This window comes from Myxine glutinosa, chromosome 13 (genome assembly GCF_964187855.1).
Source record: "Myxine glutinosa chromosome 13, kmMyxGlut1.1, whole genome shotgun sequence".
NCBI lineage: Eukaryota > Metazoa > Chordata > Myxini > Myxiniformes > Myxinidae > Myxine > Myxine glutinosa.
This window is the reverse complement of record NC_136273.1, coordinates 74,924,683-74,952,482: the sequence shown is the minus strand read 5'-3', so window position 1 is coordinate 74,952,482 and position 27,800 is coordinate 74,924,683. Positions and strand designations below refer to the sequence as shown.

General features: G+C 52.7%; 2 protein-coding genes across 3 annotated transcripts in view; both read right to left on the bottom strand.

The window, feature by feature from the left end:
- GREB1L (GREB1 like retinoic acid receptor coactivator) overlaps window positions 1-27,800 on the bottom strand; it is a 240,453-nt gene that overhangs the window by 34,279 nt on the left and 178,374 nt on the right. For both annotated transcript variants that reach the window (XM_068134609.2, XM_068134610.2), the window contains 2 exons: window positions 19,488-19,700; window positions 19,036-19,177 (listed from right to left, as the gene is read on the bottom strand). In XM_068134609.2, coding sequence (XP_067990710.2) covers window positions 19,036-19,177; window positions 19,488-19,700 — 355 coding nt within the window. The remainder of the gene's footprint in view (window positions 1-19,035; window positions 19,178-19,487; window positions 19,701-27,800) is intronic.
- Window positions 1-27,800, bottom strand: part of LOC144888698 (uncharacterized) — a 240,192-nt gene that overhangs the window by 148,484 nt on the left and 63,908 nt on the right. The window lies entirely within an intron of this gene.

Genomic DNA, 27,800 nt, shown 5'->3' with positions numbered 1-27,800 from the left:
TCGGGCACATGAGGCACATGAGGCTGCACTCACATGCAGCAGTTTACCCAGACCCAACAGGCAACAAATTTTGTCCACACAATTGGGTACCACCCAAAAGAGTGCCGTTTCTGTGGAAGACAGCATCCACCCAAGCCCCGACACTGATGCCCAGCATGGGGCTCAACCTGTGAGGCATGCGGAAAGCAAAACCACTGGAAGGCCGTCTGTCTCTCAAGAGCGAGGCAAGAACAAGGCCGGCAGACAACCCGCCCAGACACCAGAGGGCACAAATCCTTCAGCCGAAAGCCCATCCACACCCTGGGGAGAGATGAAGACCCCGACAGGGACTGCGACACGTTGAGCTTCACCACCATCAAAACCCACAGCCAGACCATGGATTCCCGGCGAGAGATTTTCACGGACCTGGCCATTTCACTACCTGACCGAGCTGGTGTTCACTCCCTGAGAGTCAAGGTCGATACTGGGCCAGAGGGCAATACCTTGCCCCTTCGGATATACAGACAAATGTATCCCCAAAAGGTCGACTCCTCTGGGCTGCCGCTACCTGGCCATATTCAGGAGAAACCCCAGACAATACTAACGGCCTACAATGGCTCACAAATTCGGCAATTTGGCACCCTTGTCATCCCCTGCAAGAAAAGGAATACCCAGTGGGTCGATGCAGAGTTCTTCGTAGTCAAAGCCGCTGGCCCCGCAATACTCGGCCTGCCCACCTGTAAGGACCTTGAACCCCTCACGCTGCACTGCTCGGTGAAGGAGAACTGCACGGGTGACAAGCCAGTTAACACGTTGGACGACCTGCTGAGCACGTATCCAGACCAATTTGACAACATTGGAAACTTCCCAGGCCAGTATCGCATCGTGGTAGACCCCAATGTCTTCGTCTCCTGGAAAGCAAATCCAACGGAAGGAAATCTCATTTCCTTTCACAAAGCCCGAAACAAGTGTGTGTCCACCCTCAGGAGAGCCAGGAAACAATATCTCTCCGTTCTCAAGACCGAACTCTCTTATCTGTCTCCCTCTTCCAAATCCTGGTGGCGTCTGGTCAAATCTGTTTCTGGTGTTTGTTCCCCCTCCATCCCCTCCCTCACCTCAAACGGCTACACGGCTGACTCCGCACGTGAAAAAGCTGAATGCCTCCAGTCTGTGTTTGCCTCTAAATCTTGTGTCCCAAACCCATCCCTCTCTGTACCCACCGTACCCAGTCATACCCAGCTGCTCCTGGACTCTGTGTCCTTTCCTCCTGACAAGGTGGAAAAGTTTCTGTCAACCCTCGACTCTGATTCTGCAACTGGACCTGACGGCATCAGCCCACGGGTCCTAAAATCCTGTTCTTCCGCTCTTTCACCCCCTCTCTCTGTTCTCTTCACCCTCTCTTTTGCTCAAGGTCATCTGCCATCTGCTTGGAAATCAGCCAACATCACCGCTTTGCACAAAAAGGTGCAAAAACAGATCCTAGCGACTACAGACCAATCAGCCTTCTCCCAATTATCAGCAAAGTCATGGAATCCATCATTGCTTCAGATATGAAATCTTTCCTCTTCTCCAATGGCTTGATCTCTGATCATCAATTTGGTTTCAGACCTGGTCACTTTACTCTGGGCATGCTGCTTCTGCTTTCTCAACAATGGACGGAGGTCCTCAATGCCAAACAGGAAATTAGAGCTGTCTCCCTTGGCATATCACGTGCCTTCGGTATGGTCTGGCACCCCGCTCTGCTCACCAAACTCTCCTCCTTTGGTATCCATGGAAATCTCCACGCATGGCTGGCGGACTTCCTCTCTAGTCGTAGTCAACGTGTGGCCCTGAATGGGTTTCTCTCACCTCCGCTTCCTGTTCAGGCTGGAGTTCCCCAAGGCAGTGTTCTGGGCCCTGTGCTTTTTCTGGTCTTCATCAATGATCTCTCTGACTCTCTTGAAAATCCTCTCTATCTCTTTGCTGATGACTCTACTCTCTGTCGCTCCATTCCTCATCCCTCAGATCGGCAGTCTGCAGCCTCCTCACTCTCTGCAGACCTGGACAAAATCACAGACTGGGCAAACAAGTGGAACATGTCTTTCAATCCTGACAAATCTCACACTCTTACGATGTCTCTCCGAAAAGACTGACTGGACAACCCTCCCATCCACTTTCTGAATAATCCTCTCCAAGAAGTTCTGTCACTCAAGCTTTTGGGTCTCACTATCTGCCATGATCTTTCCTGGGAAAACCACATTTCAAATCTGGCCTTCAAAGCCAGTCGCCGACTGGGCATCCTCCGTCGTGCAAAGCCCTTCCTTGGCACACCTGAGCTCCTCACCACATACAAGGCTTTCATCCACAGCTCAATGGAATACTGCTCTCCCCTCTGGGCTGGTGCTCCTGCCTCACACCTAGCTCGTCTTCACGCTGTTGAAACCAAAGCATTCAGAATCATTGGAATCTCCCGCGATGAAGCTAACTCCAAGGGCCTTTCACTCACTCACGGCAGGCAGCTTGGTGGTCTTTCCGTCTTCTACCGACTCCTCTCTGGCCTTGCTCCCCCAGCTCTCTCTGGGCTCTGTCCCCCAAATATTCCTACAGGTCGCACAAGATCTGCCTGCAACCCTCTTTTGGTTAAACTGCCAAAATCAAGACTCTCTGCTCACCTTCACTCCTTCTTTCCTCTTTTCTCCTGCCTCTGGAACAAACTCCCTCACTCTCTTCAATCCCACTCCACCCTCCAGGTCTTTAAAACAGCTGTTCACCACCATCTCTTATCTTCCCCCATCCAAAACCTTGATCTTTTCTACCCCCACTAATTTCACCCCAAATCTACTTTTTTGAAATACCAACTTCTGTCCTGGAAGTCCTTGGTGTCCTTGTGTTTTATACTTCCCCCACCCCCCCCCCCTTCCCACGCCTCCTCCCCCCAAGCCCTCTCCCTCCCACACATCTCCCTTCTATCAAATGTTGTGTTTGTGTGCTTCCCCTTCTCTCCCCATCTTGTCTTCCACTCCCTCTTTTTATATATTTTGTTTGTCTGGTTGATTTGTTTGTGAAATAAATGTTAGCTCTTTCACGAGCCTCGATTCAGTATACAAAAAAAAGAAAAAGTGCCCCCTGTAATACACGCACCACGTCGATGCCCCATCCAGATGATAGACGAAGTAAGGTCAGAATTGGACATAATGCTGAGACAGGGCATCATACGGAAGGTCGACGAGCCTACAGACTGGGTCAGTAGCCTCACCTATGTGCAGAAAGCAAACGGCAAACTTAGGCTCTGCCTGGACCCAAAGGACTTGAACCGTGCCATCAAGAGGTGCTACCACCGTACTCCCACGCTTGAAGATCTGACGCACAAGTTTGCAGGCTCAATGGTTTTCTCCAAGCTGGATGCCAAAAATGGGCACTGGTCAATCAAGCTCGATCCTCCCTCCCAGTTGCTCACGACCTTCAACTCGCCATATGGCCGTTACTGCTTTCGGCGAATGCCGTTTGGACTGGTGATGTCCCAGGACGTGTTCCAAGCCAAGATGGACCAACTGCTTGAGCAATGCCCAGGTGTCATCGGCATTGCTGATGATGTTGCCGTTTACGGCAAAACGGAGCAAGAACATGACCGAAATTTCACCACCTCTTGAAAACAGCTGCCTTATTCGGCCTGCAGTTCAACAGCGACAAGTTTATCATCAAAAAGCCAGAGATTCATTTTTTTGGTCTCATCTTTGACCAACAAGGTGCCCACCCAGACCCAGGAAAAGTGGACGCAGTCCAGAGCTTACCGGACCCGAAAAACCTCTGTGAACTTCGCAAGGCACTTGGTATCATTACGTACATGGGCCCCTTTATACCAAAGCTGTCTGACCTAACAGCCCCCCTTCGGGAACTGGTGAAATCAGAGCAACTAGAATGGACAGCCAGCCACAGCCAGGCTTTCCAAAAGGTCAAGGACGCCATCTGCCAGGAGACCTGCCTAACCTACTTTGACCCACACAAATCCACAATACTACAGGTCGATGCCTCCACAAAAGGCCTTGGGGCTTGCCTAATGCAAGATAACAAGCCCATAGCCTTTGCTTCAAAGAGCCTTTCCGAGGTGGAGCAACGGTATGCCAGCATTGAGCGTGAGATGCTAGCCGTCGTATTTGGGTGCGAACGCTTCCACACTTACCTATACGGTCGGCGCTTCGTTGTCGAGAGTGACCACAAGCCCCTGGAAATGATCAGCTTGAAAAACCTCACTGCTGCCCCAACCCGACTGCAACAGATGCTACTGCGGCTTCAGGGGTATGACACACGCATCAAGTACAAAGCTGGCAAAGACATGCTCCTAGCCGATGGACTGTCTCGCTTGCTGGCACCAACGCAAGCGCCAACTATCCAGCTTGACGTGAAAGTGAAGCACCTCCAATTCAGCCACCAGAAGATGCAACAAGTGCAGCAAGCCACAGATGCGGATGCCCTCCTAACCACGCTCAGGCGAGTCATCATGACTGGATGGCCGGAAAGGCGCCATGATCTGTCCAGGGAACTGAGGCCATACTGGAATTATCGCGATGAGCTGAGTGTTGAAGATGATGTCATGTGGAAGGGGGGCCGGGGCTCCTTATCCCTGCCAGTTGAAAACAGGAAACCCTCAGGAAGCTACATGAGGGCCACCTCGGTATCCTCAAAGCCCAGCTCAGGGCACGCAATTGCGTGTTCTGGCCAAAGGTGAACGAGGACATTGAAAACTGGATTGGCTCCTGCCACATCTGCCAGACCCATCAGCGTCGGCAGTCCCAGGAACCAATGATCCCACATGAGATCCCGACCAGGCCATGGCAAACACTGGCTGCAGACTTATTCCACCTGGATGGACATGACTACCTCCTGCTCGCAGACGTGTACTCCAGGTTTCCCATTGTTCGAAAACTTCCAACAGGGGCAATGAGTAACGACATAACTGGTATTCTGCGGCTGGTATTTTCAGAGCAGGGCATTCCAGAGACTCTCATGAGTGACAATGGAGGCCATTTTAGCAGCGCGTTTTTAAAAAATTTGCTGAGGACTGGAGCTTCAACCTACGTACTTCAGGCCCACACTACCCGCAATCAAACGGCTTCATAGAACGCCAAGTGCAAACCATAAAGAACACACTACACAAAACAAAGCTCTCTGGTGCTGACCCACACATGGCCCTCCTCATTTTGAGGACCACGCCCATCGACAGCCACCTCGCATCACCTGCTGAGCTACTGAATCAGAGGAAAATGAAATCCAACCTGCCTACCAAGGTGCCAAATGTAGCACCGAATCGGGACACAACCCTAGAGGCACTTGAACGTCGGCAAGCAACCCAAAAATAATACTTTGACTGCCGGGCTGGCCTCGATCTTGGGCCACTTCAACCGGGCCAACGAGGTCGGGTTCTCGAGGAGGCTGGGCGGTCCCACACTTGGGAACCAGCAATTGTGTCCACCACCCGCTCGGAGCCAAGGTCGTACGAAGTCGTCACGGAAACAGGAAACATCCTGAGGCGGAATCGCCGCCATATCCGACACGCTCAACAGACCCAGCCAAGGCGGCCGGAGCCCGAGATGTTCCAGAATTCCCTCGACGATACCAATGTTGACCGTGCCATTGCCAAGGGACAAATGGGTGTTGACGAGGAGCCACCATCATCTCCACGTACCCAAGCGCCTACCACACCACCAGCATCCCAAACTCGATCTGGTCAGACGGCCTGTCAGGCTGGATATTTGATTCCTAGTGGTCCAGCTCATGTAAATATGTGGGTGGATATCCATCCTGAACTGTATTGCAATTCACCCGGTAATACTGTGATTTTCTTTGTTGTTTTGTTGCTCTCTCTCCTTATGTTTCCAGCCCATTTGATGCTCTGTATGAACTTGTCTATTATTATTATTATTATTATTTTTATTTATTTTTTGGAGAAAGGGGGATGTCATGAATATGTGAGTGGGGGGGGCGTGGCCGATGCGAAGGAGGGCGGGGGCTGGCAGACCTGATGTGAGAGACGAGGCCGAGTGACGTGGCTTGCTGTGCTGTTCATTAAACTGCTCATCTCCTAAGTTGAGACTTGGAGTTGAGACTTGAGACGTTGAGACTTGGATCCCAAGCTCCACCTCTCCTCAGCAAGATGGTGTGAGGCAGGATAAAACGTGCCTGCACAGCCCAAGCTCGATCTCTCCTCAGCAGGATGGTGTGAGGCAGGATAAAACGTGCCTGCACAGCCCAAGCTATAACCTCCCCTCAGCAAGATGGTGTGAGGCAGGATAAAACGCCCCTGCACAGCCCAAGCTCCACCTCTCCTCAGAAGGATGGTGTGAGGCAGGATAAAACGTGCCTGCACAGCCCAAGCTATAACCTCTCCTCAGCAGGATGGTGTGAGGCAGGATAAAACGTGCCTGCACAGCCCGTCCTCCACCTCTCCTCAGCAAGATGGTGTGGGGCAGGATAAAACGTGCCTGCACAGCCCAAGCTCCACCTCTCCTCAGCAAGATGGTGTGGGGCAGGATAAAACGTGCCTGCACAGCCCAAGCTGCACCTCTCCTCAGCAAGATGATGTGAGGCAGGATAAAACGTGCCTGCACAGCCCAAGCTCGATCTCTCCTCAGCAGGATGGTGTGAGGCAGGATAAAACGTGCCTGCACAGCCCAAGCTATAACCTCCCCTCAGCAAGATGGTGTGAGGCAGGATAAAACGCCCCTGCACAGCCCAAGCTCGATCTCTCCTCAGCAGGATGGTGTGAGGCAGGATAAAGCGTGCCTGCACAGCCCAAGCTCCACCTCTCCTCAGCAAGATGGTGTGGGGCAGGATAAAACGTGCCTGCACAGCCCAAGCTCCACCTCTCCTCAGCAAGATGGTGTGAGGCAGGATAAAACGCTCCTGCACAGCCCAAGCTCCACCTCTCCTCAGCAAGATGGTGTGGGGCAGGATAAAACGTGCCTGCACAGCCCAAGCTCCACATCTCCTCAGCAAGATGGTGTGGGGCAGGATAAAACTCTCCTGCACAGCCCAAGCTCCACCTCTCCTCAGCAAGATGGTGTGAGGCAGGATAAAGCGTGCCTGCACAGCCCAAGCTCCACCTCTCCTCAGCAAGATGGTGTGAGGCAGGATAAAACGCTCCTGCACAGCCCAAGCTCCACCTCTCCTCAGCAAGATGGTGTGGGGCAGGATAAAACGTGCCTGCACAGCCCAAGCTCCACATCTCCTCAGCAAGATGGTGTGGGGCAGGATAAAACTCTCCTGCACAGCCCAAGCTCCACCTCTCCTCAGCAAGATGGTGTGGGGCAGGAGAAAACGTGCCTGCACAGCCCAAGCTCCACCTCTCCTCAGCAAGATGGTGTGAGGCAGGATAAAACGTGCCTGCACAGCCCAAGCTATAACCTCTCCTCAGCAAGATGGTGTGGGGCAGGATAAAACGTGCATGCACAGCCCAAGCTCCACCTCTCCTCAGAAACATGGTGTGGGGCAGGATAAAACGTGCCTGCACAGCCCAAGCTATAACCTCTCCTCAGCAAGAGGGTGTGAGGCAGGATAAAACGTGCCTGCACAGCCCAAGCTCCACCTCTCCTCAGAAACATGGTGTGGGGCAGGATAAAACGTGCCTGCACAGCCCAAGCTCCACCTCTCCTCAGCAAGATGGTGTGGGGCAGGATAAAACGTGCCTGCACAGCCCAAGCTCGACCTCTCCTCAGCAAGATGGTGTGGGGCAGGATAAAACGTGCCTGCACAGCCCATGCTCCACCTCTCCTCAGCAAGATGGTGTGGGGCAGGATAAAACGTGCCTGCACAGCCCAAGCTATAACCTCTCCTCAGCAAGATGGTGTGGGGCAGGATAAAACGTGCCTGCACAGCCCAAGCTCCACATCTCCTCAGCAAAATGGTGTGGGGCAGGATAAAACGTGCCTGCACAGCCCAAGCTCCACCTCTCCTCAGCAAGATGGTGTGGGGCAGGATAAAACGTGCCTGCACAGGCCAAGCTCCACCTCTCCTCAGAAACATGGTGTGGGGCAGGATAAAACGTGCCTGCACTGCCCAAGCTCCACCTCTCCTCAGAAACATGGTGTGGGGCAGGATAAAACGTGCCTGCACAGCCCAAGCTCCACCTCTCCTCAGCAAGATGGTGTGGGGCAGGATAAAACGTGCCTGCACAGCCCAAGCTCCACCTCTCCTCAGCAAGATGGTGTGGGGCAGGATAAAACGTGCCTGCACAGCCCAAGCTCAACTTCTCCTCAGCAAGATGGTGTGGGGCAGGATAAAACGTGCCTGCACAGCCCAAGCTCTACCTCTCCTCAGCAAGATGGTGTGGGGCAGGATAAATCGTGCCTGCACAGCCCAAGCTCCACCTCTCCTCAGCAAGATGGTGTGGGGCAGGATAAAACGTGCCTGCACAGCCCAAGCTCCACCTCTCCTCAGCAAGATGGTGTGGGGCAGGATAAAACGTGCCTGCACAGCCCAAGCTCCACCTCTCCTCAGCAAGATGGTGTGAGGCAGGATAAAACGTGCCTGCACAGCCCAAGCTCCACCTCTCCTCAGCAAGATGGTGTGGGGCAGGATAAAACGTGCCTGCACAGCCCAAGCTCCACCTCTCCTCAGCAAAATGGTGTGGGGCAGGATAAAACGTGCCTGCACAGCCCAAGCTCTACCTCTCCTCAGCAAGATGGTGTCGGGCAGGATAAAACGTGCCTGCACAGCCCAAGCTCCACCTCTCCTCAGCAAGATGGTGTGAGGCAGGATAAAACGACCTATCTGCAGTGGCTAACTTACTCAACTCTGAGTTAAATAGGTCTTTGTTTTGTTTCTTGGCTGTGTCAGGAGTGCAACATGGGGCTATTGTAAGTTACCACCCACTGCACCATCTAAAAACATTTCACGAAAACATACACACACACACACACACACACACACACACACACACACACACACACACACACATACACACACACACACACACACACACACACACACACACAAAGATGGATACTTTGAGACCTGGTAGGTATCTGATCCATCCTCTGGAACAGGGAGGTCTTGGAGGGTATCTGTTCCACCTTCTGAAACCCGCATATAGAGATGAGAATCAACAACACACACAACAAACTTATCCAAGGGGAAGCGGTATTGGATGAGTGGCTCACAGAGGGTAACACGGTCCTCATCCCAAAATCTGAAGAAACCCAATTACCTCACAAGTATCAACCAATAACCTGTCTACCATCAATATACAAACTTCTGACGGGAATCATCACAGAAATTATACGTCACCACAGAACACAAGATGGAGGCTTGGAGGTAGAACAGAAGGAATGCAAAAGAGGATGCTATGGAACAATAGACCACTTACTACTAAACAAGGCCATACACGAAAACTGTAAAACCAGGAGAACAAAATTATCCACAGCACGGTTAGACTACAAAAAGCCTTTTATAGTGTCCTACATTCACGGATGATAAAATGCAAGTAAGTGTACAAGATCAACCCCCAAATAATCAAACTGATAGAGCAATGAATGGAGCTTTGGAATACCACATTGATATAACAGCACTCGGAAATATTGAAATACCAGGAGTGAAGATACGTCACGGGGTCTTCCATGGTGATATCCTATCAACCCTCCTGTTTCGCCTGGCCCCAGACCCACTGAGCATCCTCATCAATGAGCAAGGACATGGATACATCCTGACGTCAAATAAGAGAACGTCCGAAGAGACAAAAAAGGTGACACATCTACTTTACATGGATGATTTAAAACTCTTCACACCAAATGACGAAAAAAAATGGCAGAACAACTCAAATTACTGAAACACTACTCCGTCGATATTCAAATGGAATTTGTCCTACACATCCATACAAGATAGACCAATAAAAAGAGACAGCATAAATATCAACCGAATTACAACAATAAAGGAGCTAGAAAATGACGCATCATGCAAGTACCTCGGAGTAGAAGAGGACCACCAAACATGTCACAAACATGCGCAAAACAATTACCAAAGAATACCTGCGTAGAACGAGGCTGATCCTGAAAACATACCGATCTCCAAGGAACAAAATCAAAGCCATAAACCAACTCGCAATACCAATATTTCAGTACAGCCGCGGAATAATAAACTGGCCACAATCAGAAATCAATAAACTGGATATCAAAACAAGGAAATGCCTCGCCATCCACAAAATGTTTCACAAAAGTCAATGCATCGTTCTTTGAAATCCATGCCAAAAATATACCTGCAGAGACAAGAAGGTGGTAGCGACCTGATGGAGCTCAACCAAGTGCACATAGTGACAACAGTAGGATTGGCTGAGGATGTGAAAAATGCAAAACACAACCGAATCCAATTTGTAAGCAACCACGAAGACAACAAACCAGAGAAGGTATACCTAACACACCGAGCAAAAAAATTTCACAGACAGGTGCGAATGGAAGATGTCAAACATGAAACAGGAACATATACAGCCCAAACAATTGCAAAAAAGATGAAGGAAAAATACAAAAAGAAATATCAACAGATACCCAAGACCAAGAACACTACACCACTGGTTTTAAATAGAAGATAACAGAACTACGTCAATCAGATAAGTGTAGGTTATCTAAGGTAGAAATGGAAAGTACAAGCCACCTCCTATCAGGATGTAAAAAAAACCCATGTCAGAACAGCTGTACACCCAAAGACACAACAAAGTATGTGGAGTAATCCACTGGCACATCTGCAAAAGTCTCAATATCCCAGTTCCACAAAATAAAATAAAACAATGGCAAACAAGGAAGTAACGCCATGTATGACCTAATGATCCCATTAAGCGTGAACATAGAAAACAAAGCAATGCAACCGGGTATAGTACTGAAGTCCAAAAAGAAAAGAAGGCTAATTGAGCTTTCAGTTCTCAGTGATTATGGCCTAAATAATGCAGAAATCAAGAAAAAGACCAAATACAAAGACAACAAAAATGAAGTGAAAATATATTGGAAGCTGAAGAGTGCCAAAATAGTACCATTGATTATTTGAGAGATGGGAATGATTAATAAGAACCTTACAATATTAAAAACCTTCCTTGGCTCAATGACGATCTTGAAAAGAGCCCTTGAAACAAAACTTCACAACTCGGTCCATGACTCATGATCCCTTACTGAAACAGAGGTGATTCGAGATTTGGGAGGACTCCATTTGACCTTCTAAAACCCACATATGGAGATAACAACCAACTATACACACACTTACAAACACACACACACATACACGCACACGCACACGAAGGTGGATACATCGAGACCTGGGAGGGCTCCATTCCTCCTTCCGAAACCCGTATTTGGAGATAACAACCAATTACATGGTTATGGATCGGTAAATGGGATGCTGACGATAACATCTAGCGATATAAGCATGTCTGTGCTTAATCTCTACCACAAACATCATGTGTTTTTGCCTCTTGGTCTTCTTATTAACAGCCACAATTATTCCCACCTCCTTGTGGGCTAGATCAGGGTTTTGGGTGTGCGGGTGTCTTCTGATATCTCAGGGAGATGGATGCCCCTGCCTTGCATAACATAATCCCAGGTCACCTTTGGGCAAGGTGTAGTACCTGTCAGCCCCCCTTACCAGGGTAACGGTCCGCAGCCATGCGGTTTAAAATGGCAGATGGCTCTGCACATCTGGTGGATGAGAGTCCAGTCGACTCCAACAGCACGGGCGGAAGAGGGTGAATTCCCCAACGGCCAGCAGAGGGACGGAGAGGAGTGGCGACCCCCGTCTATACCACACACTTACCTGTGTGTACCAGCCATAGAAATGCAATGCCATCATTGCCCGAGGAGACTCGACATCATCAGATCAGGGTGGGGAGGAGGGGGTTGGGGGGGGAAACAATTCTGGAAGCAGCCATCCAGACCTCACATTCAACTGGCAGGAATTTAAAATTTAGCCAGGGATGCCGGCAATAACTTGCCAACACTTCGCTGGAAACATGGTGGGATATTTGACATTCACCAATGACCATTGCGTGTGGACAGGTCCTCCGACTTAGTAACGTCTTTCCAATAGACATCACACATGTGGACGATGGACCCCTCGCCCTGCCTGCGAAACACCAGGGTGACCACTCACAGCTTGGTCGAGATTCCATCCCAAACTAAGCTCAAAGGCGAGTGCGCATTCCTGTCAGTTATGGTGCCCACACATCACATGTTACTGCCCAGAAAGTCAAAATCGTTTAGGGGTGTAGTCAGGGCCCTTAGGGATATTTTGGGGCCGTTTGGTTCAAATTCTTCCAAAAGCACCAAATTTGGCCCAGATGTTGCCCATGCCATACTCTTTCGATTTTTGACGGGCGCCAAAACGGGCGCCCGCCCCGGGGGCCCCATATTGGCGAAATACTAAATGGCCGCCACCCGGATTAGAGGAAAATCAGTTAAATAACCAAAAGGGTTGGAATCATGTATGATACCACTTTTCAGGGGTTTTCGAGGTCGAGGAATCCAATTATGATGTTATTTTGATGATTCGAGGTCAAGGTCAACCCTCAAGGTCATCTTAAAGGTCATTTTTGAGTCAAACATGTCGGTTTTTGAGTTTTTTGTCAAGATTTACGCGAGGTTCACCATTTTATGTTTCTGGGTTGGGTAATCGAACTCTGACCTTATTTTTGACAATTAGAGGAAATATTTACATGTCTATTTCCTAATTTTCAGGCATATGCAGTTCATCAGTCTAATTACAAAGGTACAGATTTTGATGTTTTATGAACTGTATGCCATATCCTTGTGTTTAATTTTTGTGCGATCATGATCCGGGTTCATGAAAACATGATTGTATACATGTCATAAATATGACGTCATAGGTCATGTGACATGGCGGCCATATTGGATTTTATGAAAACCTTTAAAATGGATCCCTGCCTTCATTTTTCGATCGATTCATTTTGAACTTTGACCACTTATAGTACGCCATGTGATTGGATGCATATCCTAATTATGACGTCATAGGTCAGGTGACATGGCGGGATGGACCGGTATGGTCCCCGGATCATACCGCCCTTGGCGCCCGTCAAAAATCGAAAGAGTATGGCATGGGCAACATCTGTGCCAAATTTGATGCTTTTGGAAGAATTTGAACCAAAATATCCCTAAGGGCCCTGACTAGTGGGAGTTGCGTCTCCAGAAGGGTTTATACATCTCATTTTTTTGAAAAACTACAACACCACTCGGTAGAGAGCATACCCCGGCCAGGTTGAACAGTCCACTGATAGGCCGGATCTGGATTCGGACTTACACCAAAATCTAATCGGCTTGTTCTTGTCACCTAACCAACTCATCCACCAAGTTTTGTCCAAATTAATCCAAATTTTTTTTTTTTTAATATCATGCTGTGGCGGACACAAAAGCCCACTGGCGTGGTGACATCATTCCACGCACGAAGTGGGCGGTGGCCACGCCCGAGGGGTAGGCGTGGCCTCATGATATACACCGGGCGACCAGCCCGGAGGAGTTGAGTGTTACAGTGTAGTCTTACAATAAAGACATTTATATGTTACCGCTTGTCCGCTTCCTCCTTGCTCACAAGCAGCGCGCGTAACGCCGCGCTTTACTGGTGACCCTCGATGTTGGATCTGCCGGAGCGATCCTTCCACACGCGACGCCATCGCCATGGCCGCCTTCGTCAAACTTCCGGAATTTTGGGAGGCTCAGGCCGAAGTCTGGTTCGTCCAGGCCGAAGCCCAATTTCAGCTTCGGCGCCTCACCAACGACGACCTGCGCTACTGCCATGTCGTCGCCTCCCTCGGGCCCGGCACGGCCGCTCGAGTTGTGTCCGTCCTTCGCCACCCACCGGACGGCCACAAGTACGAGGCACTCAAGCGGCTACTCCTAGCCACGTTCGGCCTCACGGACGACGCACGGGCCGATCGCCTCCTGGATCTCCCCGAGCTCGGTGAGACGCGCCCGTCGGTCCGAATGGACCATATGCTGTCACTGTTGGGCGACGAAGCCCCCGGTTCGCTATTCCGGGCGCTTTTCCGTCGCCAACTTCCAGCGCAGGTTCGCCTCGCGTTGGCCGGGACCGAGCTAACGGAACCCCGAGCATTGGCGGCCGAGGCGGACAAGTACTTCGCCGCTTCGGACACGCGGGCGAGCGTTGGCGTGGCCGTCACGGCCTTCGACGCTGATGTTCCACAGCATCATCTTCTACAGCACGCTGATGTTCCACAGCATCATCTTCTACAGCACGCTGATGTTCCACAGCATCATCTTCTACAGCACGCTGATGTTCCACAGCATCATCTTCTACAGCACGCTGTGGTTCAGCAGCATGCTGATACGCACCTCGTGAACGCCGCCACGCCCCGCCCACCGCCGCGGCGAAAACCGCCACCGCGGGGAAACCCGTCGACTCCACCGGCCTGGCGGAGCCAGCCGCGCTCCTCCAGCTCCACCACCTGGTGCTGGTTCCACGCCAAGTTCGGCCACGAAGCTCGGCGGTGTCATCCGCCGTGCTCCTTCAACGGGTCGGGAAACGCCCGGGCCGGCGCTCAATTGTGGCGATGAGCGCCGGCCGTTCAAGCAGCCTGCTGTTCATAACGGACACCTTCTCCGGGCGCCGTTACCTGTGCGACACGGGAGCACAGGTGAGTGTCATTCCCGCCGGCACGTCAGACAAGCACGCCGCGGGTGGGGGCCCCGCGCTGCTTGCCGCGAACGGGACGCCCATCCGTACGTACGGAAAACGCTGCCTCTCTCTGCGGTTTGGAGGGCAGGTTTTCCGATGGACGTTCGTCACCGCCGACGTGCCCATGGCACTGCTTGGCGCGGACTTCCTGTGCGCTAATGGGCTCCTGGTCGACGTCAAGCGCAGACGGCTTGTCCAGGCCGAGACGTTCAGCTCGCTCGCATGTGCGTTGCCCAGCTCAACGAGCGGCTTGCCAAGCGGCTTGCCGAACGATTCGGTTCCGGCCACGTTGGTCTGTACGCTTCCGGCAGCGGACGCATTCACCCGCCTCCTCGCCGGCTTCCCGGCCCTCACGCGGCCCACCTTCTCGGCGGGGGCCGTCAAGCACGGGGTGGCCCATCACATCCCCACCGTCGGGCCACCGGTCTACGCCCGGGCACGCCGCCTCGAGCCGACGAAGCTGGCGGTGGCAAAAGCGGAGTTCGCTACCCTGGAGCGACTCGGCATCGTTCGGCGCTCAGAGAGCGCTTGGGCGTCGCCGCTGCACATCGTGCCGAAGCCCGGCGGGGGATGGCGACCGTGCGGGGACTATCGCCGTCTCAATGACGCCACGACTCCCGACCGCTACCCCGTCCCCCACATTCAGGACTTTTCCGCCCGTTTGGCGGGCAGGTCCTTCTTCTCGAAGGTGGACCTCATACGCGGCTACCATCAGGTCCCCGTCAGGCCGGAGGACGTCCCGAAGACGGCGGTCATCACGCCATTCGGACTCTTCGAGTTCCTGCGCATGCCCTTCGGTCTGAAGAATGCGGCTCAGGCGTTCCAGCGACTGATGGACAGCGTCCTGCGCGACTTGGATTTTGTCTACGTCTACCTGGACGATATCCTCGTCGCCAGCGCGTCCCGCGAAGAGCACCTACGCCACCTCCGCACGCTCTTCGAACGCCTGGGCCAGCATGGCCTGATTGTGAACCCCGCAAAGTGCCGGTTCGGCGCCGCCACAATCGATTTTCTGGGGCACCGTGTCACCAGGCACGGAGCCGTCCCCCTGCCGGCCAAGGTGGAGGCGGTGAAGGGGTTTCCGCGCCCCCGCACGATCAGAGGGCTGCAGGAGTTCCTGGGCATGGTGAACTTTTACCATCGGTTCCTGCCCCGTATTGCCCAGCTCCTGCGCCCCCTGCACGAAGCTCTCCGAGGTAAGCCGGGCAAAGGCGACGTTACCTGGACCGAGCAGATGGACACGGCGTTCACGGGCGCGAAGCTCGCTTTGGCTAACGCCACCATGCTCGCGCACCCAGCGCCCGATGCACCGATCGCCCTCACCACCGATGCCTCAGACTACGCGGTGGGCGCGGTGCACGAGCAATGGGTGCGTGGAGCTTGGCAACCGCTGGCGTTCTTTAGCCGGCAGCTTCGCCCGCCCGAACGCCGTTACAGTACCTTCGACCGCGAGATGCTCGGACTTCACTTGGCGGTCAGGCACTTCCGCCATCTGCTCGAGGGCCGGGCGTTCACTGCCTTCGTCGACCACAAGCCGCTGATCTTCGCGATGGGCAAGGTCACCGAGCCGTGGTCGGCCCGGCAGCAGCGTCACCTCTCGGCCGTGTCCGAGTACACGACGGACATCCAGCACGTCGCGGGGAAGGACAACCCGGTTGCGGATTGCCTTTCCCGGGCCGTCGCCCACGCAGTCCACCTCGGCATCGACTATGCCCGGATGGCAGCGGACCAGGCCGCTGACCCCGACGTCCAGGCCTTGCGGACCGCCGTCACGGGCCTCCGCGTCACCGAGGTGCCGTTCGACGGCGCGGGTGCGGCCCTCTTGTGCGACGTCTCCCTCGGGCGTCCTCGCCCCATTGTGCCCGCGGGCTGGCAGCGCCAGGTGTTTGACGCCATCCACGGCCTGTCCCACCCGGGCGCGAGGGCCTCCCAAAGGCTGATCGCCGACAAGTTCGTCTGGCATGGCCTCCGGAAGGCCGTCCGCGGCTGGGCCAGGACGTGCCTCGCGTGCCAGCGCGCCAAGGTGCATCGGCACACCCAGGCCCCGTTGGCCCCGTTCACGGTGCCGGAACGCCGGTTTGACCACGTCCACGTGGACCTGGTGGGACCTCTGCCCCCCTCGCGGGGTTTCACCTACGTCCTCACCATGGTGGACCGCACCACTCGGTGGCCGGAGGCCGTGCCCTTGGCGTCGACAACGGCGGCCGATGTCGCGCAGGCTTTCATCGCCACCTGGGTCGCCCGGTTCGGCGCCCCCTCAGACATCTCATCCGACCGCGGCCCCCAGTTCACCTCGGAGCTCTGGGGGGCGGTTGCGCAGGGGCTCGGGGTCCGGCTGCACCGAACCACGGCCTACCACCCCCAGGCTAACGGCCTGTGTGAGCGATTTCACCGCTCATTGAAGGCCGCGCTCCGGGCCACCCTCCGCGACGGCGGCTGGGTCGACAGGCTCCCCTGGGTCCTGCTGGGCCTCCGGACGGCGCCCAAGGAGGACCTGCGCGCATCCGCGGCGGAGTTGGTCTTCGGGCAACCGCTGCGGGTGCCGGGCGAGTTCCTCCCCGACTCCACGGCACCATGGTCCGCGGCACAGCAGCACTCCGCTCTGCAAGAGACCGCCCAGAGGTTCGCCCCGGTGCCAACGGCATGCCACGGGCACCCACCGACGCACGTCGCCCCGGAGCTTCGCACGGCGGAGTACGTCTTCGTCCGCCACGATGCCCATCGGACACCACTGCGGCCCCCGTACGACGGGCCTTTCCGCGTGCTGGAGACCGGGGCGAAGCACTTCACCCTGGACATCGGCGGTACTCCTGACCGCGTTTCGGTAGACCGCCTCAAGCCGGCCCACCTCGATGTGGACCATCCACCGCCAGTGGCCCGACCCCCACGTCGGGGCCGCCCTCCTGCGGGCGGACCCCCGGCACCGCCCAGCCCCGCCGCCACGGCGCCCCCCGGTCCTGCACCCATCCCAGGGGCAGCCAGGGGCATCCCACCTGGTATCCCTGCACCCCGGACGCCGCCGATCGCCAGGGGGCGCTTCGGCCGGGTCATTCGTCTGCCCCGCAAACTGGCCCTCCAGGTGCGCGGGAATTCTGGGGGGGCGCGTGTGGCGGACACAAAAGCCCACTGGCGTGGTGACATCATTCCACGCACGAAGTGGGCGGTGGCCACGCCCGAGGGGTAGGCGTGGCCTCATGATATACACCGGGCGACCAGCCCGGAGGAGTTGAGTGTTACAGTGTAGTCTTACAATAAAGACATTTATATGTTACCGCTTGTCCGCTTCCTCCTTGCTCACAAGCAGCGCGCGTAACGCCGCGCTTTAATGCTATATATAGGTTTTGGCCTGTAGTCTCGTTGGTGAAGAATCACTTAAAGAGTTTTTAAAAATTAACGGATCTGGATCTTCACCAAAATCGATGGATCCGGATCCCGATCTTCACCAAAATCGAAACAATTCGTCCTTGTCACACACCCAAACTGTCCATCAAGTCTCATCTAAATCCGTCCACAACTTTTTGAGATATCCTGCTCACAAACAGACAGACAGACAGAAGCAGGTGCGAAAACACAACCTCCGTCCACCTTTGGTGGCAGAGGTAAAAATTGATGAAAATAAAATTATTTTACATTTGTGTTCTGCGCATAAACGAGCAATCGTAAAATGAATTGCACCCACGATGGTCAATAAATTGCCCGGCGTCAAAAAATATCTCGGAAAAATAATGTCTTGAGATATGCGGAGAGGTCATTTCCATGAGGGTCAGACAGACATCAGTCAGATATTAGTGACATTTATTTTAACTAGGGCATGCCCGTACTATATATAAGCTAGGACGTGCCCGTACGTGGGTGCCCGTTCCTTGCAAAAAAAAAAAAACTGCAAAAAAAAAAAAAACTGCAAAAAAAAAACAATGGTTTGGTCCATTCGCAACGACCACAGAACCCCCCCCCCCCCTCTATTTACATGAATGGTTTGGTCCATTCGCAAAGCCAAAGCGAACGACCACAGAACCCCCCCCTCTATTTACATGAATGGTTTGGTCCATTCGCAAAGCCAAAGCGAACGACCACAGAACCCCCCCCCCCCTCTATTTACATGAATGGTTTGGTCCATTCGCAACGGCAAAGCGAACGGCGAACGGCTAAATCGCCATAGCTCGGTAAGTACTTGTCCGATTAATTTCAAACCTTGAAAAGGCACATCCTCGGGTCCCCAGCAATATACCTGGCAAGTTTCAAGTATATCGGACCGGTAGTTGTCGAGAAACAGCGGTCACAGACAAACGTACAGACGTACAGACGTACAAACGTACAAACGTACAGAGATTACTGGAATTATAGATAGATAACCAGTTACATTTAGCGGAAGACAGTTTCCGTCCAAATGGGCAGACGTACCGACAGCTTGGCTTGAATGGGAAAGTCACTTTGACCACCGACGAGGATCTGCTTCTTCATGACGCTGAAAGAGTTGAAGCGACACAAAAGCAATCCCTCGGCACTTGCGCGTAGATTGAAATCCACATCCTCACAGGAAAACCTGCAAGATAGACACGTGGACAGATCGGCATGGTTGAACAGCCTCGACAACATCCTCTGTGCAATGGTTGCCAACCTCTAGTTGTTCGCGCTGTTTCCTTTTTCAATGCTTTAAAATTTTTAAATCCTCAAGCAAAGCAGCAGCACACACCATTTTAAAAGTATTTGGTACGACTCGGCCAGGGATCAAACCGCTGACCTCCAAGTCTCCGAGCAGGCGCTCTAACCATGACACAATGGAGTCTGGTTGAAAGTGAAAATGCGACGTTGGTATCCCTGAGGTGACGGATTGAGTGGTGGTGGCCTCTCACCTGTGCTGATCATAGCTGATTGTCCTCGTAACGTCCGCGTTCAGCAGAACAAGGTCGTGCAGGTGGCAGCGAGAAAAAGACAAGTTGCCTCTGCTTCTGGACGCCTGACACCCAGACCAACGCCGAACACCACACATGGCAAAGCGTGTTATGTTGGGCATTTCCTCGAGGCGCAGCAGCACCCGCTTCAGAGACACGTTCCTGAGATCTGCGCTGTGGGAACCGGTCATGAGAGGTCATCGCCGTTCCCTCGGATAGGGTGTACATGTGTTTTGGTATGCAGTGATCTAAGGCCCGTGAAATACACCATACAAAATATGCAGGACAAGGATATTAGAAGACTTCAGTACACGTTTACATGAGTTCGAAACACAACGATGGCTTGTCTGCAGTAGTTGATTAAGATTGCATCCATATTTAAAGGAGAGGTTTGGGGGACATCAGTATCGGCTTGAAAATATCGTTGACCCAGTGCACCAAAGTGGGATGTGGTATTATATCGTAGGGACGGACACACACACACACACACACACACACACACACACACACACACACACATATATATATATATTTTGTTACGGTTTATAGAACCTTCACTAGTAAATTTTAGTAAATTCATTCCCTTATAAGTGTTCCCCTGTAAATATCCCCATCAATTGGCTGGTTAAAAATCGCATCCTAGTTAGTCCATGAACAACACGTAGCGAACCATAGGACCTCTTCGTAGTTATTTCATTATTATGTGTTTCAGTTAAGGATCTGTTCCCAGTAGTTGAATCTGCGTTGCATTAATGAAATAAGAGGAGGCTCCAAAGTTCCCTTCAAAAGCGGTGCGAGTGGTTTTCTATCTCCCCACAAGACGCCATTGCCCATGTGTTTCATCTCGGAGAAGAAGGGGGAGGAGTCCTCAGAGCTCCAGGAATAAGGCGTGGCACGCCAAAGCACCACCCGAGGCGGGGCGAGCGAGCCCCCACCGACCAACCAGGGCTGGCGAGGTACGATCGCGGGCGTGGCTCCATGAAGCGCGGATTGATTTGCAAGACGCGTAATATAAGCGCGGGCGCGAAGCCTTTTTACGAGTTGGAAGAAGAAGGCAGAGAGAGACGTGATCCAGAGTCGGAGAGAAGGCACGGTTGTGAGATGAACGAGGAATGAACAAGGGAGAGACGCGTAAGAAGACGGAGCATCCCAATCCCATCGCTGTATGCAACGTCTGTTCGCAGTGAACGATACCGTGCTCGCTGCCTGCCAGGGTTTCCCGCCACGACGCGAGTCGACTCCTGGAGCCGGACCTCGACGCCTACCATCTGCCTGGGCCTTCTCATCCCTTCTTCCAGTATTCCTGCCTGCTATTCCCTTGTCGTGTAAGTCTGTTTGTCTGTCCTGTTTGTTGTCCTGGGGAATAATATAAGATTGTTTTAAGGTTTGCCCTGTGTATCTGCTTCTTCCTCTTCCTGTACAGTCTCACCTTTCGTTTCTTCTTCATTTCTTGTAGATAGTAAATAAACCTGTGTTCTTACTTCACCCTTTTTGGTTCTTTGGCTTCCTCTCATCCGATCGCTTTAGTCCCTTCTTTCGATTGAGTACCTGTGGCACGATTTGGCCAACGCTCGAGATCGGGTTAGTCAATTGCTAACGGCTCGAGCCGCAGATTGCTAAACCGCTCGGCAAATACCATCTTGTCCGTGGTTTGAGCGGTACTTGTCTCCCTGTTTTGCGGAGGGATTGGTAAAGGTATTCGGGAGAACACCTTGACCAATAACCCTGATCAATTCCACCCCGCAGAAGAGCGTTACAAGTACCAGGACGAGAGACGGCCAGCTTAACAGGCCAAGGGGATTAACCCACCCCCCCCCCCCTTGCTAAGGGGAGTGCCGTCTCTGAGATCCGTAACAATATATATATATATATATATTGTAACGAATTTGAGAAGTGTAACGGTTTTGAGAAGGGTAACGGTTTTGAGAAGTGTAACAATTTTGGAGAAAGTGTAACGAATGTGAAAAGTATGGTTTTGTTGTGTGTAACACCCTCGTAATGTAAATAATGGTCGCAGCCGTCCTCCTAGTTAATTCCATGAAACTTACACACAGGCCACGATATATCTTTTTAAATAGTTTATTTCCTTATTCCATGTAGGCTAAATATGTGTTTCCCACTAGATTGACTCTGCATTGTATCAAACGAAATAAGCGTAGGCCCCTTTCAATTTCCCCAATCATCTCCGCTCTCCAAAGTTCCTTTCAAAAGCGGTGCGAGTGGTGTTCAATCCCGCAAGCCGCCATTGCCCATGTGCTCATCTCGGAGAAGAGGGGGGTAGGAGCCGCCAACTCACAGGCGTGGCACGTCGTCATGATCAAAGGAGGAATCGGACAGCCCTAACAGCCAACCAGCACCGCGGTTAGCGACCCGGTAGGCGTGCCCTCGCAGCCGGCGGCTTGATTCCGCCCCGAGTAATAAAAGCGACTGGAAGGGACTGCTTCGAGAGATGAGAGGAGAGATGACATGAGGGAGGACATGAGAGATGAGCTGTGAGCTGTGAGCTGTGAGCTGTGAGATGAGAGACGCTCTAAACCAAAAAGGAGAGATACTTGGAGAGGAAACAAGCTTTGGAGAGACGCGCTGAGAGGAGGGAGACGGCTCCACCAGAAGGAGAGGAGCAGGTGTGACCGAGCCAGCGCGTGACGTCTACAGCATCAGCAGCGTCGACGCGACCGAGGGTTTTCCCGCCAAAAACGCGAAGAATTGGGAGCTGCTACCTCCAGCCCTGCCGGTTGCAGGGACCTGACCCTGCCTCCCTCTCCAGCAACCCCCCTCCGCCATTCCTGCCTGCAATTTCCCCCGTGTAAGTGTGAACGTCGTCTGTCTTGAATGTTGTCCTGGGGTTAAGTAAATTGAATAGTATAAGTTAACGATTCACTGTGTGACTGCTTCTTCCATCCATTGCTTGTGTGTGTATAATAAATCTGTTCTTCCTCCGTACTCTGTCTTCTTCTCTCTTCCTTCTCTTTCGGTCGTTTTAGAGGTTTCCCGATTGAATATCTGTGGTGCGATCTGGTCAACGTTGGGGGAGTCGGGCCAATTGGGGATCCTGTAACGGTCGCGGTTGGACCATCCGCTCGGCCCATCATAACATCTAAACCGCGATCCGTAACAATTGGTGTCAGGAGTGGGATACGGACCCGAAGCGCGCTTAACGCGCTCAAAATTACAAGCTGCCGAAATTTATTTTGTTTTATAAAACCCGAATTTTGAGATCGCGCCATGGACAATCAAGGCGATCGGATGTCGGTGGGGGAGATAGACGGGTTAGGGGTAACCCAGGACTTAGGGGAAGAAAGGGAGGAGGAGAGCAATGAGGAGGTGGTTGAGGGGGTATCAGATGCACAAAATGGCGCTCTCGCGCACGAGGTTACGGGCGCGCAAAATGGCGCCTCGCATATGGCCACGGCGACCGCGCCCGCGACCGTAGCAGCGCCGCTGGTGGATTCGAACCTTTTCATGTTACAAATGGGGGCCCTTATGGAGAGGCTAGAAGCAAAAATGGGGGTAATGGGGAACCGGATGGAGGCTCAGAATGAGCAATTGGGGGTAATGGGGAACCGGATGGAGGCTCAGAGTGAGCAATTGGGGGCAATGAGGGATGAAAGGAGGACTAACAGTGGGCGATTGTTAAACAAAATGGAAGCAATAACGAACAGAATGGGTGACCGCATGCATAAATGTGGGGAGACCATGGATCGCATGGTGGGCGAAAGGGTCCCAGGGGTGCACGAGGAGGTAACGCGGGTCGAAAAGCGCTGGTTGAGCGAAGCGGAGGAAAGCACGGGTACAATGACGGGGGTAGAAATCGCGACACGGGGTTTGGAAAAGCCGGCGACCGATGAGGTAGAGGGTGTTTTATTAAAGCCAGCGGTCGTCGAGGTGAGTAAAGAAAAAGCGGAAGTGGGCATTGAAATTGAAGAGATGACGGAGGTAGCCCGGGAATTGCAGGGAGAAATGGAAAATGTACTAAGTCCCTGCTCAAATCATGATGATGTACTCGCTAATCCAAATGGAAGTTTGCAGGTTTTGGTGCAGGGAGGAAGAAGAACCCCGAAGGTGGGACGTGCTGTGTATTGTGCGGGGAGATTTTGTAAGAGGATGTTTGGCGACAAAAGAATTTTCGCGCGCTTGGGATCGAGGAGGCATCCGGGCGTTGGTGAAGGGTCCCGTGTGAGTGGAAATGGCACGCGTGGGAGGAAAAAGTGTGCGTCGGCGAGTGGGTGTGTTATAAAGTGTGGGAGTGAAACCGAGTGCGAGCGAGAATGCACGTCGGGGTGTACGGAGTGTGACACGAGGAGTGAGTTGGTGGTGGAGCGGGTGCGAGAATGCACGCTTGGAATGGTCGAGGGTGTGCGAGGAAGCACACCTGAGTTAGTGGTAGCGCGGGTGTGGGAGAGCCCATGTGAGCGCGTTAGTGGGTGGATGCAAGAGTGCACGCCCATGGTGAGTGTTACGGAGGACGTAACGGAGGAGAGGTGTGGACCAAAGTGTGCGCAAGAGTGTGCGCGAGAGGTGTGGTGTGTAACAGGGAGAGCGTTGGTGGAATGTACGGACGGCGTTGGAACGCCAGGTTTTGTGAGGGTGAAAGGGATAGCGTATGCATGTGAGCATGCAAGTGAAGCATCGACGGTAACCGGGTTAGCGGTTAGGGCGACGGATAGCCGATGCGAGCACTCGGGGCGCGGTGTGCTTTGTTGGGTGCGAGGCCCGGCGCGGATCGATGCTGCGTCGCTTCTCTTCGAAGCGTCGTTGCCGATTCGGGCTTGGCCCCGCCCCGCACGGTCGAGTCCGGGCCTTGTCGGGCCAGGCGACCGGTCCGGTTCAAGGGCGAGTGGGAGGAAGCGGCACGGTGCCCCCTCGCGGGGACGGGGTTCCGACCGGGGGAGATTGAGTCATCGGGCCCGGGACCGCAAGGTGCCGCGCCGAGATGGTGCGTGGAATCTCGGCCCAACCAAACCACCTCCCTTGAACCGAAAGCCGGACGGATTCAACCTGCAGGTGACCAAACCACCCGAATTCATTGCTCGGCTTTACGAACCGAGTTTAATGATGTCACGACGCACCGAGGCTAGGATATAGTGGACTGTGATGATGGTGATAGTGATAGTGATAGTGATTTGATACGAAATTTATAATAGTGGGTAGAATTGGCAGTAAATGGAAAATTTTTGAATTGGTTGGAATTTGGACGAGCAAAATTGATAGTGGGACCTCCCCGATGTGGTGGGATGGCAACTCTGTCATCCCTCACAACGTGGGGGGCAAATGCGCTATAGCTTATGGGGTGTATGGCAGTGAAATCTAGCCCGGGTGGGTTAGGATATTGTGTGTAGGGATCTAGCGAAGATGACATTAGGTAACGTTAAGATTAGTTAGTGACTGATAGCTGTAGTGGGGACGCAGGTAGTTTAGTGTGGATGATAATGACGTGGGAGCGCAATAGTTTAAAGGGACGACTGGGAAGCGCAAGTTTCAGAGGGTAGTAGTTAGATGAGATGATGCCGTGTGTTTGAGGATTGAACAGGTGTGATTGCACAGGTGTGCAACTGAACAGGTGAATGGAGCAGTGGATGAGGGAGTAGTGGTGATTGCGTGTTGTGCTGACCAAATGGTCCAGGAAGAAAGGAGGGTGCAGGTGGCACCAGGTGTGAGGGCACAGGTGTGCAACAACAGGTGTATGTGGCTGTGTGGAATAAATGGTAGTGTGGAATAAATGGAGTATTGGAATGGATGGTCGTGGAGTGAGTATGGTGGAAATTGGGGAGTGGAGTGGATGGTGCGAAGGAGTGAATGGGGGAAGAGTGGACCCCCATCACGGATACCCGGGGCGGGTAGTGTAAGTGTTAGGTAGAGGGTATAGGTAAATTGTGGTTGGATATTGGCATCTGTGGTGCGAGTGGAAGAATGATGTTTGGATGGGTGCATTAGTGTTGTGGAAATGGCTGGGCGTGTAGCCTGTTAGTGTGTGTAGTTGGTTTGGGCACTCCACCACTGTGAGGATGTCGGCCAGGTGAGGCCGCAGGTGGGCTCTGGGAGCCGGTAGTTGTGGATGGGGCCCGAGGATCCGGAGGACGGACCCGGGTAGCCCAGTGCCAGAGGGCACCAAGGGGTGACAGAGCCAGGAGGGGCCTTCCCAAATTAGATAGGTTAGGTAAGGAGCTAGGTAAGCTCGGGTGGCAACTACAGTGGTGGAGGTGTGCAGGTGGGTAGACCTGCTGGGAGACCTACACGTCACAGCCCAGAAATTGTGCGAGGGCACCGGGAGATGAATCGGGGGAGTGAGACCCCAAATTGAGAAGCACCACAGTTTGGTCAATGGGAATTGGTTTTTAGAACCCATAGTGTAAGTTGGCCAATGGATTGGCAGGGAAAGACCCCGGGTAGTGTAAAGTGTGTTAAAATCATTTAGAGGATAGTTAGGATGAAGGATCTCCTCGCACCATCTGCATCCACTCACCTGAGGTGACAGGTACTCCACACCATGCCATGTTTTGATTATTTTTTATGATGCAAATGTTTGGATTGTGAGACGCATCATGACGTGGGTGTGACATTGTGCTTGATGTTCCATCTCTTCCTCCTTATGAGGATTGATGACGAATTGGGTGATGGCAAATTTTGGATAGTGGGATTGTGGAGACGAATTTGGTAGGGGAAATAAGGGGAAGACGTGACAGTAGCGACGGATTTGTAAAGGTGTAAATTGTTGTAAATATGGGGTAAGGGCAAGGGTAGTGTCGGTGACAGGGGGGGGTGACGTACGGTAGGGACGAGTTTTTCTCACTTCGCTCTCCGTACGCACTTCACCCTGCATTGCCTTTATTGACGTGTACCCTTGTGACCTTACCCCTCGCTCATTTGTCTTCCCCCCTTTTGTCTCCCACTTGAGGACCTGTGCGCCATTGGGTGCCGAGGGGAGCGTGCGTGAGATGGCCATTGTGCGCACGAGATTCTCAGAACAAGCATGCATTGCGTTGATGTACCACTTTATGGACCGCTGTTCTGCGGCCAAGTACCACTTGATGGACCCCAGGTTCTGGGGCAGGGCACCTCTGTTGGAGACCGGCCATAGTGGCCAGGGAATCTTGCTTGCGGACCTCGGTAAGGCGGCACCTATGCCAAACAGGTGGACCATCCTTAGTTGGCCCCTGAGGCCCTAAATAAAAACGAACACAAGTTGTGCTTTTTATTATTTCCAAGTAGGCCGCATGAAGCCAGAAGACGTCGGGAAGAGCATCGGCCCAGCAGAGAAAGAGAAGACCACCACCAGTTGTTTTGTTGTGTTTATTATGAACCGTGGTGACTGTGCACCGAGTGGTGCTTTTGGTGCTTTGTGGTGCTTTTGGTGCTTTTGGGTGCTTTGGTGGTATTGGTACTGGTGCATCGATGCAATGCGTGCTGTCTCCTCCCTCCCAACAGGAATTTCTTTTTCTTGTTCCCTAAAAAAAAAAAAAAAAACACAGGTCCTGGGTTGCGTTGTAAATAAGAAATAACGTCACTGTAAATAATGCTCCCCACCGTAAATGTATAGTTTGAGAACAATTCCGTAATTCGGTTAGCTGTGGGCTTGAGTCTGTTAGACAGGGTGCAATGCAATAGGGGGACATACTTATTTGTGTTTTAAGATTGTCACACTCAGGGTCAGGTTAATTGTAGAGGGAATTACACCTACGTGTCACACTAAGTTAAAGTTTTGTAGGCCCGAGCTCGGGCCTGAAGAAAGGAGGGTGCAGTGTAACGAATTTGAGAAGTGTAACGGTTTTGAGAAGGGTAACGGTTTTGAGAAGTGTAACAATTTTGGAGAAAGTGTAACGAATGTGAAAAGTATGGTTTTGTTGTGTGTAACACCCTCGTAATGTAAATAATGGTCGCAGCCGTCCTCCTAGTTAATTCCATGAAACTTACACACAGGCCACGATATATCTTTTTAAATAGTTTATTTCCTTATTCCATGTAGGCTAAATATGTGTTTCCCACTAGATTGACTCTGCATTGTATCAAACGAAATAAGCGTAGGCCCCTTTCAATTTCCCCAATCATCTCCGCTCTCCAAAGTTCCTTTCAAAAGCGGTGCGAGTGGTGTTCAATCCCGCAAGCCGCCATTGCCCATGTGCTCATCTCAGAGAAGAGGGGGGTAGGAGCCGCCAACTCACAGGCGTGGCACGTCGTCATGATCAAAGGAGGAATCGGACAGCCCTAACAGCCAACCAGCACCGCGGTTAGCGACCCGGTAGGCGTGCCCTCGCAGCCGGCGGCTTGATTCCGCCC